This window comes from Chiloscyllium plagiosum, chromosome 21 (assembly GCF_004010195.1).
Source record: "Chiloscyllium plagiosum isolate BGI_BamShark_2017 chromosome 21, ASM401019v2, whole genome shotgun sequence".
In the NCBI taxonomy this organism is placed as follows: Eukaryota; Metazoa; Chordata; class Chondrichthyes; order Orectolobiformes; family Hemiscylliidae; genus Chiloscyllium; species Chiloscyllium plagiosum.
This window is the reverse complement of record NC_057730.1, coordinates 25,654,803-25,672,751: the sequence shown is the minus strand read 5'-3', so window position 1 is coordinate 25,672,751 and position 17,949 is coordinate 25,654,803. Positions and strand designations below refer to the sequence as shown.

At 36.8% G+C, this 17,949-nt stretch overlaps 1 protein-coding gene across 1 annotated transcript in view; it reads left to right on the top strand.

Moving 5' to 3' along the window:
- clcn7 (chloride channel 7) overlaps window positions 1-17,949 on the top strand; it is a 70,176-nt gene that overhangs the window by 49,679 nt on the left and 2,548 nt on the right. The window contains exons 19-24 of the mRNA XM_043711567.1: window positions 2,274-2,401; window positions 7,981-8,066; window positions 11,460-11,583; window positions 13,288-13,362; window positions 14,286-14,462; window positions 15,841-15,921. Of these exons, the coding sequence (XP_043567502.1) occupies window positions 2,274-2,401; window positions 7,981-8,066; window positions 11,460-11,583; window positions 13,288-13,362; window positions 14,286-14,462; window positions 15,841-15,921 (671 nt within the window). The remainder of the gene's footprint in view (window positions 1-2,273; window positions 2,402-7,980; window positions 8,067-11,459; window positions 11,584-13,287; window positions 13,363-14,285; window positions 14,463-15,840; window positions 15,922-17,949) is intronic.

Sequence of the window (17,949 nt, the reverse complement as noted above, 5' to 3'; positions counted from 1 at the left end):
ACCATGATCTCTATTTAATGGCCTACTCTTAATCCTATTTATGTTTAAACTTCTCCCACCCAGTAACATGTAATCCTATTCACATTGCCTTCTATTTTTCTCTCCCTCTGGTTTATTCAGCTGCTTTGTTTTTTCTTCAGTTTGTTTTTGTGGTATTGAATTCCACATTCTAACTGCTTCCTCATAAATACATTTTTCCTCAATTCCTACTGTTTTTATTTATGGCAATCTTGTATTTCTAGTTCTTAGTTCTTACTTTGTGCACAGTGAAAACATTTGTTCCTTGGTTACCCTATCTTCTCTCATGACAGTTTTTAATGAATAAAGATTGTATTGAGTGGTTGCTGATTTCTAGTCCTCTCCATCCGTGATCAGCAAATTCTCTGACAGTGGGTGTAATTGAAGGTGCAGTTACATTTGGAAACATTTTGGATTTGGATTTTTTTTCTAATATGCTGGCTCTTCACTCAGCCTAAAGATCTCTGTAGCACTCCTGATGTAACGTCTCCAAACATCACTATTTATGGTCTGCACTTCCCACTGGCAATAGCTGATGTAGTGCACAGACATGACTTTAGGCAGTTCTTGAAATGTTTGCACAAAGTCCTCTCTTTTCTTTACTAATGGTCAGCTCTCTCTTCAATGCAATCTTAGACAGGGGATGTCCTGCAACATGACCTATCCAAAGCAATAGGCTTTGTAGGAGAATGTCCTCCATGCTGGAGATGTTGGCTGAAAGAAATAGTTACATCTTGCAATATTTCAGTGATGTTGTGGAGGCAGCACTGGTAGAAGTACTCTTGTAGATGTATGTGGGAAAAGAACCAATGATTCAATGCCACAAAGGAGAGTGTTGAAGTCTATGGCCTTTTATACTTGGAGTTTCATCTGTGCTCTAAGACTAGTTGTTTTAAATTCATTTGTAAGCTTGCTGAAATTGCTGTTTACTTTAGAAAGCTATTGTCCATTTCTTTTGTCTTACAGTGGCATCAAATGAGATGATGCTTTCCAAATAGATACAGTTGATGGCATTCAGCTTGGTTCCCTTGATGGTAATGCTTTCTTCTGCTTGGAGTGCAGGCTGATGCAGGACTTCATTTTTCCATAAACTGATTTTTAGCCTCAAGTGCTATGTCACCTTGGGGAAAGAAATGTTTTGGTATATGTTGTAGATCTGACTGACTGTAGGTCAGGAGAGCAAAGTCATCACCAATCGATCTCTTTCTTAATCAAGTTGCCTCTCTGTATTTTTTCTATCGAGAAGAGCTTGTCCTGTTTGAATTTTCATGATGGTTATAAACTCTCAATTCTTGTTTATTCTGGCTTTTCTTTTTGTACACTCTTCATTCTTTCTCAAATTTTAGAATGTGGAGATCAGAACAGCTCAGTACACTCAGTGTATTTTAATAAAGATTCTATATATGTTTAACATTAATTCCTAGCTTTTCAATTCCATTCTTCTCAAAAACAGCCCTCGTGTTTGGTTTCTTTTCATGTTTTTTAAATTGACTAACCCTTACCACTTACTTCAGTGATTTGCATATAAATGTCTCTGACTTTCTCCAGAATATTCTTACAAATGGATCTAAAATCTAGGAGTTCGCTGGTCTTTTATTTTGTGACATTTTCTGAAAATGAAATTTTCCTGTAGCTGAAATATATATCACTTTTTGAGTTGATGGTAGTTAAATTTAACAACAGCGTATACTATTAGTTTTCCTCTAATCAGTAAGCTTCCATTCAGAAGCACTCTTCGTGTCTGCACTTTGCAGATAATGTTGTCCAGGAATTTAATGGCTGAGCCAGTGTTCATCATATGCACTTAATCAGGGTAGTACTCAATTATAAAACTTTGGTCTTCAGTAAAATGGAGTTCATTTCCCAGCTGTCACTTTTCTATATAACAATTGTTGCCATTTTCTATAGTTGCCCTTGTTAGAGTAAACATTTAATATGGGAGGACCTAGCATTGTTGTAGGACCTGATCAGACTCCTGATTATTTAGGAAAGGGGAGAAAGGAAATAGTTATTATTTAAACCTTTCTAACTCTGCAGAGGTTTCTTTCATTATGATTAACTTGGATCTTGTGATATATGTTTCACAAAACATATTGACTACTATGTTTTTGAAAAATCTAAATTTACAGTATGTCACTGACCTTATGAGAGTTAGCCAAGTAAGATTACTTATGTATGCAAATGCCTATTGACTGTCATTTTATCCTGTGTAACTGAGCTTATGGTCTATCCCTTTTATCACTTTTCATTGGCAGGAGGCATTGTACGAATGACACTGAGCCTGACAGTCATCATTGTGGAGGCAACTGGAAATGTGACATATGGTCTTCCCGTCATGGTGGTGCTGATGACTGCCAAAATAGTTGGGGACTTTTGCATTGAGGTACCTGTTTTACTTATTTCAAATATTTAATATTGATAATGCAACCATTTTATGAAAATTCTTAAATTGATCTTTTGGTTTGTATAGAAAAATTACCTTTGTGGGAAAAAAACATAATAATAATTAACTCTGCTTTGGACAAGTCCTGTTCCACTATCATCCCTGTTAGTAGCTACACTGGCTGTTAATCAAGCAACGTTTTGATTTCAAAATTGTCACTTTTGTTAATAAATTCCTTCCATGCCTCTTCCTAGCTCTACTTCACTTTCTTTTTTTTAACATGGCTGTTTGGCCAAGCTTTTAGTCATCTGTCCAAATATCTCATCTGTATCTCTGTCATTCTTTGCTTTGTGATGGTCCTATTGAGCATCTTGGGCCATTTTATTACATTAAAAGCATTCGATTGCTGCTTTAATTGTCAACATAGTTTGTTGCATTTCCATTTTCTCTAAAATGTGAATCCAAGAACAGAAGGAAATTATCTCATCTTGTTCTGACAGCTAAGATCTGCTAACTCCATTTCTTTTCCTGTCTGCAGTTAAGCCACAGCCTAATAGCTGTGTAGTTCTGGTCATGGAAGGATGTCATTTTATTCAGGGGAATGCAGAGGAGATTCACCAGGATGTTGCCTAGGATGGAGCAGTTTAGCCATGAAGAGAGACTGGATGAATTTGGGTTATTTTCTTTCGCGAAGAGAAGCTGAGAGGGAATTTGATTTAGGAGCATGGAGAAAGTGGATAGCAAGCAGCTGTTCTGCTTTGAAGGGTCAATAGCAAAGGGATGTAATTTCATGTGAAAGGCAGCAAGGTTTAGATTTGATGATCTTTCTTCACCCAGAGGTGATGGGGGTCTGAAATGCATTGTCTGGAAGGATTGCTGAGGCAGAAACGTCAAACTGTTAAAAGGTACTTGGGTGAACACTAGAAATTCATAATTTTCAAGGCTCTGGGCCAAAAGTGTTAGAAAGTGGGATCAATGCAGATCTAGAGTACTTTTTTCAGCGAAAACTTGATGGGTCAAAGGGCCTGTTTTGTAATGTATGATTCTATAATCTGGGACCATGGTATCCTGCTTTTGACTATACTTGTGTCATTCCAATCCTATAATATTGCCAACTTTGCTCTTAGATCATCCAGTTTAAGCCATCATTTATTCCTTTGTTACTTTTTTTTTCTCCTTACTGACAAAATGATGCTCCTAATGGAGGAAAATGAATGATTAAACAATTCATGTCTTCAAAATCTGACTAAATTAGAACTGGTTTTGACTTTCACCCGGTTGAATAGATAGTGATGAAGTATATGTGACCATAAATAAGAAGTCTTTTTTTATCCTGCTTCAGAGGAATGTGTTTACCATTTAAGGATTGGGGTATGAACATAATGTGATTTATTTTTAAACTATAAACACAAACCAATGGAAAAACGTTCCTGTTTTGCAACTTTATCTGACAGCAATCAGTCCTTTATTGACTGAATCTGTCTAGTGTTGAGTTGTACTTAAGGATTAGTTTGGATTCGGTACTGATCCCAGTATTAACAAGTGCATGTCATTCAATACCACATTTGGAAATGCCGTACAAATCTTAAATTGGTGAATGTTTTGATAACACTCATCTCTCCCTATTAATGGGACTCACAGCTTAGTCTTTGTGTTTGATAAATTACAGCCGCCTAGCTCAGCTTTCTGTACACTTTATCATTACAACACATTTAGCAATGTCTTGGTCAGCGGTTGGATTTTATAGAGTCATACAGCACGGAAGCAGACCCTCCGATCCAAATGCCGAACATGATCCCAAACTAAACTAGCCACACCTGCCTGCTCCTAGCTCATATCCCTTCAAACCTTTCCTATTCATGCACTTATCAAAATGCCTTTTAAACCTTGTAATTGTGCTCACATCCACCACTTCCTCAAGAAATTAATTCTACATGTGAACCAGCCACTGTGTCTTTAAAAAAAATGCCCCTTGTCTTTATAAAACCCCTCTCCTCTCGCCTTTAAAATATGTCCCCTACGCTTGAAATTCCCCATCCTATAGAAAATACACTGACTATTAACTCTTTCTATACCCCTTCATGATTTTATAAACCTCTACAAGGTCATCTTAATTTTTTCATGGGTACAACAAAACATGATTGCTATTTTAGTTGTAATCACTTCTGATTTACTCAATACTGAAAAAACGTCAACTGGATATTTTGCAAGCAATATTTTTACTTTAATTTAACAAGATGTTTAAGCCAACTAATTCAATCCATCTGACTGCTAAAGCTAGCTTGACTAGTCCATACTAGCAAACAATTTAATATTAATTTTCATGTGTAAAGATCAGTATGATAAATTACTACCATTCAATGCCTGTAGATTGCAATGTGTAAATGTTGTACATTGCTGTAATACTGTAAGAATTTTGAACGATTTTCCACAGAAGGGATTTAGAAAAACAAAAACGCACACTTCGACTGCAGAAGAGATTTACCAGATTGGTACCAAGTATACTTAGTTACATGTACTCCTTCAAACATGTTAAGGAAATTTTGATAGAAATGCTCCTACTTGTCCTTGGGATATAAGCATCACTGATAAAGTGAACATTCATTGCCAAACACTAATTACTATTGAGCTGAGAACAACATGGTGTAGGTGCAACCATAATACTGTTTGGGGAGACAGTTCTGGATTTTGACCTCGAGATGATCCAAGAATCGTGATTATAGTTGTGGATCTTGCAGGTTTTAGTTTTTCAATATGTCTGCTACCCTTGATTTTCTGGATGGAAGAGATCACAAGTTTGGAAGGTACTTCAAAGAAGCCTTGACAAGTCCTTGCAGTGCATCTTAATAGATGATACTCACTACTACTTTGTCCATTGGTTCAGAGTGAATGCTTAAGGTGGGGTTCAGAACAGGCTGCTATGTCTTAGATGGTGTCAAGCTCATGAATATTATTGGATTGCACTCATCCCAGTAAATGGAGAACATCCATCATGTTCCTGACTTGTACCTTGTACATAGTAAACAGTCTTCAGGAGTTGAGATGTGAGTTACTTGCTGCAGCATCTCTAGCCACGTAGCTGTTTTTCTAGCCGCAGTGTTTATATGGCTGGTCCAGCTTTAATTGCTGGTCGATGATAATTGCCAGGATGATGATCAGGATTTAGCAAAGGTAAGACCAAGACCATTGAACATCAAGGGAGATGGTAATATTGCTTTAGTTGGAAATGTATAGCATGTGTGGCACAGATGTTAGTTGCCACTTATGACTCCTTTAGTACTGAGAGATTGTAAATAGTGCTGAACACTTTGCAGACATTTTTTAATCAACCCCACCTCTCTTTTCCCCCTCCCCATACTAGATGCTCCAGAGGTAGTGGATCTATCATTGCACCACAACAGCCCCAAGCACTGCAATCATCAGGGAGTGACTGCATTTCTGACCTGATTATCATTTAGGAGAGTAAATAAGGCAAAAATATTTCCAAAAACCTGTCAATTGTTTTTTCATTTGCATTCCAATAAGTAATTTGTTAAAAGTCCTTCAGATCACAGAAGGAATTTTATTGCCACCATTGGTAAAACTCTCCTAGTTGGATATTGGGTTGTACAGGCATGCTGCAAAACTTAAGACACTGAGACCACTTGTGGGAGTGACCAACTGAAAAAGAGCAGGATCATAAAATTATTCTGTTGCCATTCTGTGCCTGCTTTTAAAGCATTTATTGGAGATTTTTGTTCAATTATTTCAAAAGAACACAGAAAAAACACTGACTTGCATTTGTCTCGAGTGTGTCTGTACTTTGGGTAGTCCCAATGCCGAAATGACCATTGAAGCACTTTAAGTGTTGTTTGGTAGTTAGTTTTATCATGTCAGAAACATGCGTTATAACTTTATAAAGCAAGATTGTTTCCATTATACCCAATATAATGAGACTCTCCGTTTAGTCTATTCCTACATTGTGTTTGTATTTGGGGCCTGTGGGGCAGTGGGGAAGTAAAAGTGGGTTAATGAGAGTGTTAGGAGGAAAGTTGGGGATCTGTTATCCAGGTGTTAGACCAGAACTTTCCTGTCCAATCTTTTCTTTTCTTGGGTAACTATTTGGGTAAGTACATCTGAATGGTCTGAAGTTTATAAACTTTGAATTCAGTCAGAGACTTGGAGATCTTTAAAACAATTTTTTTGTGTGAAGCAAGGACTTGAAGGCTTAGAATCATGAGTTTGTTTCAGTTTCCCAATAATTGCACCATGTCTTTCCATTTAACTTTTATAATGAGTTAAATTGTACATTGTTGCTGTTTGTAGCAATGATTGAACTTTGACCGCAGCCACTTCCATTGCATTTCAAATTATTGAATGTTTTCAAGAATGATTAGTTATTGGGACTAAAAGGATCAAAGGCTATGGAGAAAAATCGGGAACAGGGTGCTGAGTTGAATAGTCAGCCAATTTCATGTTAAATAGTGGAGCAGGATCAAAGGGCCAAATAGATGACTTTTCTTTCAGGTTTTTATTAAACTATTTTTATTTGGAAGTTTGATTGCTGATTTATTGTTGAATCCATTGACTTTGGGTCTACTGCTGTTAAATAAAGATTTTTCATTTTTTCTACTTTAAGACACACATTTGAAGAACTTTATTCTCAGTTACTAAGGTCTTTGGTGAAGATGCAGTAAAGTAGTAAAATAATGGAAGATTGAGCAAACATAGAGTCATAGAGATGTACAGCATGGAAACAGACCCTTCAGTCCAACCTGTCCATGCTGACCAGATATCCCAACCCAATCTAGTCCCACCTGCCAGCAGCCGACCCATATCCCTCCAAACCCTTCCTATTCATATACCCACCCAAATGTCTCTTAAATGTTCCTCTGGTAGCTCATTCCATACACGTACCACCCTCTGCGTGAAAAGGTTGCTCCTTCGGTCTCTTTTATATCTTTCACCTAAACCTATGCCCTCTCGTTCTGGACTCCCTGACCCCAGAGAAATGACTTTGTCTATTTATCCTATCCATGCCCCTCATAATTTTCAAGGAGCTATGAACCTGCACTCCAAGGTCTCTTTGTCTAGGACCTTACCATTAAGTGTATAAGTCCTGCTAAGATTTGCTTTCCCAAAATGCAGCACCTTGCATTTATCTGAATTAAACTCCATCTGCCACTTCTCAGCCCATTGGCCCATGTGGTCCAGATCCTGTTGTAACCTGAGGTAGCCCTCTTTGCTGTCCACGACACCTCCAATTTTGGTGTCATCTGCAAACTTGCTAACTGTACCTCCTATGCTTGCATCCAATTCAGTTATGTAAATGACAAAAAGTAGTCACATTTATAGAAGTCACAATAGAAGTCACATCCATTCTCTGTAATGCCTTGGGGATTAAAGGCTTAAAAAGATTGCCATTTGGAAGTATGTGCTGGGATCTGTGGGTCAGCTCTAGAGGGGTGTAATGATCTGTATCCTTCAGTGACATGTTCCATTAATTGTTGATTAATCAATATTTGAGCTAGATCAATATAGGGTGGAATATAGGAGTACAAAAGTCTTAAATTTTAATAGGAAATTGTTTTTGCTTTTAGGGACTGTATGATATTCACATTAAGCTGCAGAGTGTACCGTTCCTTGGTTGGGAACCTCCTGAAAAATCTCATGCTTTAACTGCACGGTAAGAGCCATAATAATGTCAGGCATAGTTCATACTTCATTTGTCATAAATTTAAGAGATGTATCAATTGATCATGGTTTGCATAATGACACATCCCTGCTGCTCTTCATTTCAAGCCCAGTTTCTCTTCCCAATTTCAGATTGCATCACAGTTCACTATGAATCTAAACAAGGATTAGGTGGGGTAATGTGAAATTCCTATATTCAGAAAGTTTTTTTTTCCCTTAATTCCTGTTATTGAAATGACAAGAGCAACCAATTTGTGATGTGCAGATTTTGAGAATTCAATTTATTTATGAAAAGACAGAAATGCGCTTTGTTTGTTGTGAGTGGTTTTGTAATCTCAAGAACCTACCATGTGGTCAAGCTTGGTTTTGTTAATTTGGCTCTCCCGACCCCAACGTATAGCTGCTGCAAACCTGGGTTTGTTCCATATTCATTCCTGCACTGACTTGCAGTTTTGTTGGCAAATCTAACAGGTTTCACACACATAATACCATATATACTCGAGTATTAGTCGATCTCATGTAAAAGTCCACCCACTATTTTTGGCCAAATAATCTGTAATTTCCATATATCTTGTGTAAATGTTGACCCTAGTTCCTTGCAGATAACAGATCAATGTTTATGTGCCGGCTGTCATATCCCGCTCCAACTTTCCAGTCTGCTGTTGTTCTGCTTCCAGTCTTCTAGTCCACTGGCTGTTGTGTTCCGCTCCGGGTTTTCAGAATTACCATAATTTGTTTTTTTTTCTTACCCTACAGTGTGGAAACAGGCCCTTTGGCCAAACAAGTCCACACCAATTCTCCAAAGAGTAACCCACCCAGACCCATACCCGTACCCTATTATCCTATATTTACCCCTGACTAATGTAACTAACCTACACATCCCTGAACATTATGGGCAATTTAGCATGGCCAGTTCACCTGACTTGAACATCTTTAGATTGTGGGAGAAAACTGGAGCACCCAGAGAAAACTCGAGCAGATGTGGGGAGATTGTGCAAATTCCACACAGACAGTTGCCCCAGATTGGAATTGAATCCAACCCTGGAGCTGTGAGGCAGCAGTGCTAACCTCTGAGCCAACGGATTGCCCTATAGTTTTTAAAATCTTTATTCGTTTAGAGATCAATTGAACTTCTGCTAATGATAGGGTATGAATTTTGACGGGCATGAATTTCAGTTCCTCCAAAAATAGTATCCATGTAATAGTTGACCCCATATATTTAACTTGAAAACGTAGTCAAAAAACTTCGACTATTACTCGAGTATATATGGTAAGTATTTTTAAATCCCGTTTTGTGTGTGTGTGTACATGATGTATTTTACACATTATTTTTTGTCATTATAAATGTCCGATTAGTAGGCGTTTGCTTTCTGTTGATGTGGGCTGGGTATCAGGGTTTGTGGAAGAATATACTTGATTTTTGGCTGTTTGAGGTGTGTTGCAATATCATCAAATATAATGTACTTAGCAAATATAAGATGTACTTTTTTTATGCATTTGACTTCATGAATTTACAGTATATCTTATTAAAGAGCTTTTCAAATTTTCATTGCTTGGCTGATTCTTCGCTGTTAAGATTTCCATTGTCTCAATTTGGAGTTACAAAACTGAACATGGGTCATCATAGGTGTTAAGTAAACATCAAATAGGTTTGAATGTATATGAAAATTGTATTTTGCATTTTTTAACACAATGGAAATAAATCTCCATATCACAAATATCATTAGTTAAATAACTTCTGGGTGTCCAAACAAAAATTCAACCCTGACCAATCGGACTCTAACCTGCTTTGTTTAAAGAGTAAACAAAGCTTGGCAGTTAACTGTCAGTCATCAAAAATAGGTTCATTCTATATTGCAAACCTTTCTCAACAGAGTCCACTTGCTAACCAATCAACACTCTCCTTTCATACAGTATAAATATTGTTTCATTTTACTTTTTATTTCTATAAAATTGCCCCGAGTACAAGGCAAGAAGCTCTGACAATTTATTTTCAGCAATACTCAAACAAAAACCTTTCCACTCCTTATAGGGAAAACCTAGGAAATACAACAATAAAATTGGTGTTTATGAATTCTGTTAAAACTGCTTCAACTAAATAACATGCACATTAAAATACAAAATGTATTGGCTACCTCAATGCATGAAATAGAGGAGTAGCATGATTTCATTGCACAATATGGCTGCAGTTCATTATTACTTGACTGAGCACCTGGGTTACAATGTTTGTATCAGTTGTAATATGTCTGCCAGAGTTATAGTACTGCTGTCTGCTTATAGGCAATACTTACTTTAATCCCAGTATATAAGATTAAATCTGTAATGCTGTTAAATTTGTTATAATTCCATCCTTGCTAATGGGGAAAGGGAGACTGTAAATCTGTTTTGGAGTAAAAATGATTGTCTCCTTAATGTTAAAGCTGTGGTGTATATAGGGAAGAATTACTTCCAAGGCTACTTGGTTTTGATTTTATGGAAAACTCTGACTATAAGGTACAATTTTACAAAACATCAATAAAACTTTGGAATCTCATGTACCTAAAGTGTAATTTAGTTTCATCAATCATCATTAATGAAGGAGCGACTTTGACGATTATGCATAACACACAACACATGCTATGCTGGCCTGGTTGAAAGTGCACAAATGAAGAAATTGTATTCCCAAATCTCTTTGAATAGACAAGAGTAGCGAAGCTCAAATGAAGCTATTTGTCCCATGAGGTCATGTTGGCTTTTTGGTAGTTAACTAACTAGTTTCACACCTGTGTTCTATTCCAGTATTTTCTGCAATTATTTTCTCCACATGCATATGAATTTCTCTTTCTTTTTGAAGGCCACTATCAAATCAGTTGTACAATACATACCAAATCCTAACCATGTTGTGACAACAACCTCTTTTTGTCAGGACATAACTGATTCTTTTGCCAATCATTTTAAATCATTGCATGCTGGTTACCATCTCCCCAGTAAATTTGCTTACAATTCATTAACAGTGCTTAACCAACTAAATAACATGCACTGCTAGATCCAAAATACAGCAGAAAACATAACTGACTTGTATATTCATTGCACTTCTTTGGTTTACTCTATTTAAACCCTTCATAAATTAGAAGCAGAGTTCTTTGCCATTCTTGATTGTGTTTCCATCAGCTATTTTTGTCCAAAATTAGAGATTTAAGTAAATTATGAATATCTGTTTTCATTTGAATTCAAATTATTTCTTGTCTTATTTATTTGTTTTGTTAAAAACTGTGTGTAAAATGTGATTTCTAACTGAGGAAAGAAATTAGTTGTTGCATTTTTGTGCATGTATTAAGATGTTGCATAAATGAAGTTAATATGGTCAAAATATATTTTAAAAGCAAATACTTTGTTTCAATTTTAGTGAAGTAATGAGTTACCCAGTAACTTGTTTCAAGAAACTTGAGAAGGTAGGACGCATAGTGGATATTCTGAGTGACACATCAGCTAATCATAATGGATTTCCAGTGGTAGATGAGAATCACGAGGTATGTTTTTAACTGGAGATTTTGGTGGCTAATATCCATAGAGTAGAATTTATGATGTTGACTATTCTAAAACATTTTAACTAGTGGTTTATTTTGTCACACTTCATTAGCTCAGTGCAGTCATATTGAGAGTCTTTTGAAGAAATTGTTCAAAACATGTAGTCCTGCCTGGAGCTTATGTAGTTAGCTGATGACTCACCTTACGTGTAGTGGTCTCCACAGTAATTCCATTTTCCCCATTGTTTAGCATCGTTTTTTTTGCAGTTACTTTTCATCTTGTATGCATTGGAACAGAAAGTCTTGCAATTTTGGGAGTGATTGGAGCTGCTAATATCAAATTTTTATGGATTATTTTTCCTATGACTCCACAGTGTTTCTTAGTAAGTTTTCTTACATTTCCCTTGCCCTTTACCAGTGGAAATTATTTCCAGTCGAAGTATGATTTCCAGTTGAAGTATCGGGTGGCTTTCTATAATCCCCAGTGTCTCATTCATAAGTCTTTGCAGACCCAGGCAAATGTGTATTGGAAACCATTTTTGATTTGAGGATATCAAAAGTGGAGTCTGATCTTGTCTTGTAGATTATCCATCTATATTGGAACACGAGCCTATGCTTTCTTTCCCCCATCTCTTTAATCCATGGTTGATGTGGCAAATTGTGTTCTTTCATTGCTGTTTGGTTGTGTATTTCTCTCAGCAAAGGCTAGAGCTCAAACATAACTTTGTTCTGCTCATTTGACCTAAGTGCTAAATATTTAACCTGTGCGAGCCACCAGAAGAGTCCTCCTTTTAAAGCTGTGAGATTTGAACTCAATCGTGTTTGTCTTTGGCATAATTTGTGGATCATAGTTCCCTACATGACAAGAATATAATTTATCTTTATTTGGCTTTTCTGGGGCAGTTGTGTTGTCCCTATCTCTGAGTCGGGAGGCGTGGGTTCAAGGCTGCCCTACAATCCATCTTTACCAATTATTTTAAAGGCATCATAAATATTTAAGATCAGCTGCACTTCCTTCGTCTGCTATGCATTCCTATATTCTGCAGTTAAAAGAACAGCATTTGGCTAAACTCATGTTTTGAGAGGGGTTCAGGGACACTGAATGGAGCAACATGTGTATAATTGTTTGACTTCTTTACTTTCTTCCTCCTGAGCAAAAGACATTTGATTTAGTCTGGTATCTTAGTTTAAAATAACTAATTTCTCAGTGAATCCAAGTAAGATCAACTATTCCACAGTACAGTTTATTGACATAGAAAATGTTACTGAACCATTTGGGATTTTTGGTATTCTGTTAAGTTTGTTTACAGTTCATAAGACATCTGGGTGTTCAATTCAGAGAATTGGAAAACTTGGAATGGAAAATGTGTTGCACCCCAGGGTCTGATTGACTCACTAACTGCTGTTGTTACTCCATTTTCTCTCACTTAATTCTGTCTATATACAGTCAGCTGTGTATACTTTTATGGTCTATTCCTTATTTTGCAAACTATATTTTCTGAACCTGTTTTCATGTTACCAAAGTGGAATACTGCAGACTAAATTTGGCTTTGTTTTCAGTATACTTTATTTGACTAGTTTCTTCTTAGCAGCCATAACAAAATTGAAAAGCAAGTTAAATCTGGTTGAGTATATAACTGTTTTTGATGCAGTAATTATAATTTCGTATCATAACTGTATAATTATTAAATGGCTTTTATTTTTCAGCCTGATGGTGATAATGTTGGAAGACTATGTGGTTTAATATTACGATCACAGTTAATTGTCCTTCTGAAGCATAAGGTAATCTTTCAAATAGTAAAAGGAAAACCACAAATATTGCTAATCTGAAATAAAGATAAAGTGCTGGATATACACAGGTTTATCAACATTTTCAAAGATTTTCTCTTTAGCAATGGTGCATTTTGTTTTAAATCATAAAATGTACCTTTATTTGAAAAGTGTTTATTTCTGGCTTAAATATGCAGCACAGTTTTGATTGTATAATGCTTAGATAACTGATTTTGAAGATGGCATAATCTCTTTATTTGAACAGGAGGAATGAAATTGCATTTAGTGTCCATGAGATGTAAAAACTTTTTCCAGCTGTTTTCATTATTTGTGCAGTGCAGCTATATTAACTATAACAAATCCTTTATTTTAGAATGAATTTCACATTTTTGAGGTGGACAAAAAAGCCACATGTCACCCATCTGAAACCATCAAAATACTGAAATTAAGGCCTTTATAATGTGTGTCAGAGTTGATGCAAATCTGATTAGTTAATTAATTTTTTGCTCTGAGTCTCTCTTCTATGAGAGAGTTGAGATGGAACATCTGAAAGCCTTACTGAAATGTTTAAATGCCCTTCTTTTCAAATGTCAGCCATTTATCCAAGAGAGATTGATATTTATGTAATGCATTTTGCACACACCTTCGATGCTCAAATGTATTTTGTCTGAGTGAATGAAGGAAATTGTGCATAATGATGATTTGGCATAAACCAGCTCAAATAATTTATGAACAAAATTGATCAGAACAAAAGTAGTTACACTGAAACCCTTTGGGAAATTCTGGCCCTCCGGTTTTAAAATATCAATACAAAATTATTTTCGTCCAATCACTTCCTTAATTTTTGAAAGGAACAAAATTATTGGTGACACAAATAGTTCACATTTTTTTTAGAAAGCAAATTTTCTGTATTCAAATTGTTTTTATTATTTCAGGTTTTTGTGGAAAGGGCAAGCTCAAACCTCGCACAGAAGAAACTTCAACTTAAGGACTTCAGAGATGCTTACCCACGATTCCCACCAATCCAATCCATTCATGTGTCACAAGATGAGCGAAACTGTACAATGGACTTGACCGAGTTCATGAACCCAACTCCATATAGTGTTCCTGGGGTAAAGTGATTTGGAATAGTGTTGTATGGTTGATTAGTCAATACATACAATCAATTTAAAAAAAAAAAAGTTTTACTAATCGTGATGTTATTTTCAAGTTGAAATACTTGTAATGTTTGGCAAATGAGAGTAATGTAGCAAATTAATTTTAGCTTTCTCATTCTGGCAAATATGAGCATTGGTAAATAGGAAAAGGAGGAGTAGAACATTCAGCTCTTTTAGCCCACCCCACCATTCAATAAAATGACGTCTGGGTCTGTTTGTGTTTCACATTCCCATGTACCCCCAATAATTCTTGTTAATTAAGGAAATCAATCCACCTCTGCCTTTAAAAATAATTTGTGATCCTACCTCCACCACTTTCTGAGACAAAGATACAAAGTTTCATGAGAAATAGTTTCTCCTCAACTCTGACCTAAATAGCTACCTCTAATTTTAAAACAGGACACCTTGTCCTGAATTCACCCATAAGAGAAAGCATGCTTTCCACATCCACGTTGTCAAGACCATTCAGAATTTTATAACCTTCAGTTAGGTTACCCCTCAATCTTCTAAACCTCCATTTGAAACGAGATGAGCCTAGCCTGTTGCGTCCAACCGATCCTCTTAAGATGAGCACTTATTCCAAGTTTTAGTTTACAGCATTGACATCCTTCCTTAAACAAAGAGACTAATTACCTTTAGATTTGTTGGAAGTCTTTTCATATTAAATACTTTCTGAAAGTACACTAGGCTGTAACACAAAGGGTTTTGGGTCTGTGTAGGGCCGTACTTGAAAAATAAATAGTAGAAGGAAGATGTCCTTTTTTAAAAAAAAACAAGCACTCTGATAAAAGTGCAGGAATCCTAATGATGGTAATAAAAATAGACAAGCTAATAGTTATGTAGACATCATGATTAGGTCATAGCTACTGAATAAACATAAAGGAGCCAAACACCAACTTGGACATAAAAACAGAAAATGCTGGAGAAACTTAACATGCCTGGCAGCAGAGAAACATCCTTAACACTTTGAGCTCACAAATTCTTCTTTGGAACGCTTAGAGTTTTTGAACTCAAACTCTGTTTTTCTCACCACAGATGCTGCCAAACCTGCTGAGTTACACTCAAATTTTTCCTTTACTTCTATGGTTTGTTTATCATTTCCCATCTTAATACTTCTCTTTTTTGCTTTGCCTGTATGATTTAATTTACCATATCTTTCCAGATGTTAATTCTAGCATAACCATCCTTCCCCATGAATCAGAATCCACTTCTCCGAAACTATTGTTTGAACCAAGTAATCTTGTGATCACGATTGATTTAGGATGTGTAGCCTGCAAGAAGGCGCAAGTTTTGTGCAAATTTTCAAATCGATTATTTGCTTTTGTTTTAAAAGGAGGCATCTCTTCCTAGAGTCTTTAGACTGTTTCGTGCTCTTGGCTTGAGACATGTCGTGATATGTGATGGTTCTAATGGGGTGAGTAGTTTGAAAAAAATGTTATGGAAAGTGTTTGTTTTGGGGTTTATTTGAACATTCTTCTGCAGAAAATGTGAAAAAAAATTGAAATATTTCTAAATAAAATGGTTTAATACAAGTTTACAGAACAAGAACATGCAGAGCTTTTAAGTAAATTAATTAATATTGGAATGCATGTTGTTACCCAAAGATTGGCCGATAGACAATTGGCTCTCCTGTTTCTTTCTGATTTTATTTGGAATACATCTGCAATGAGTCTTTACCAGCACTATGATTTATGGCTCTAAGGAGATACTTGGGGAAGATAAAATGAGAGCAAATAGTGAAGTGCAGAAAAGGCTGTGAAGGCATTAAACTGTTTTAAATGGAAAACTTGTGAACATGACATTCAGCAGACTTAGGAAGCACATGTAAAAGTATAGGAGATTTTTTTTTAATTTAAGCCAAGTAAGAAAATATAGACTAATGAATACTTTGCCAAGCATTGAATTTTCTTCTCTTCAAAAACTCTTGGCCTGTAAAAGTGTTGTATGTTTTATATTTTAAATCATTTATGAAAACAACTACCATTTGAGTGATCTAACTATTCACTTGCCAAAAAGTCAATAGATTTTACAGGACAGAAGGAAACCATTCTGTAGTTTTCTGGAGTATCCAGTCATCACCATTTCCACAATTTTATCTTTGTAGCCCAGATTTTTCTCCCCAGTGCCTACCCAGTTCCCTTTTGAAATTGTTTCCACTTCATCCACCCTTGGAGGCAAGGTATTCGAAGGCATATTGAAGTACCTTCTCATATCTCCTCTTTCCATAGCAGCAGAAGTAGGCTATTTGGCCCATTGATTCTGTGCCACCATTCAATCATGGCTGATATATTTCTCAACCCCTTTCTCTTGCCTTCTCCCCATAACCTTTGATCCCCTCACTAATCAAGAAACTACCTATCTCTGACTTAATGACACTCAATCACTTGGCCTCCACAGACTTCTGCAGCCATGAGTCCACAGGTTCAATATCCTGTGAGTGAAGAAACTCCTCCTCATCTCAATTCTCAAGGGTCATCCCTTCACTCAGAGGCTGTGTTCTCTGCTTCTCAGCATTCAGCAAGTTTCAATGAGATTTCGTCCCACCCCGCCTCATCCTTCTAAACTTTTATTGAGTACAGATCCAGAGTCCTCAACTGCTTCTGATATGACAAGCCCTTCATTCTTGGGATAATTCTTGTAAGCCTTCTTTGGACCCCTTCCAAGACCAGCACATCTTTCCCTAAAGATTGGCCCAAAAAGCTCTCTACTCCAAATGTGGTCTGACCTGACCCTTGTGCCATTTGCACAACCCACTGTATCCCCTGTCCAGAAATGCCAAGAAATAAAGCATCTTTTCACATGAAGCTCCTTTTCATCAAATATTTTCAATCTGCCTAGTGGGCGGCACGGTGGCCCAGTGGTTAGCACTGCTGCCTCACAGCGCCTGTAGACCCGGGTTCAATTCCCGACTCAGGCGACTGACTGTGTGGAGTTTGCACATTCTCCCCGTGTCTGCGTGGGTTTCCTCCGGGTGCTCCGGTTTCCTCCCACAGTCCAAAGATGTGCGGGTCAGGTGAATTGGCCATGCTAAATTGCCCGTAGTGTTAGGTTAAACGGGTAAAGGTAGGGGTATGGGTGGGTTGCGCTTCGGCGGGTCGGTGTGGACTTGTTGGGCCGAAGGGCCTGTTTCCACACTGTAAGTAATCTAATCTAATCTAAAAGTAAGTAATCTAATCTAATCTAAAATATTGAAGAAGTGCATAGGTGAAAACATTAATATCTAGTTCTGGTCGCAAGCCTTTTACTGCTATAATACTTTAGATTATAAATTTTTTAAGCAGAAATAGGAAAATGCCCTAAGCTTCAGAGCAGCTTGAGTTTGAAAGTAATAAGGAGGAGAAACTGAGGTCTGCAGATGCTGGAGATCAGAGCTGAAAATATGTTGCTGGAACAGCACAGCAGGTCAGGCAGCATCCAGGGAACAGGAGAATCGACGTTTCGG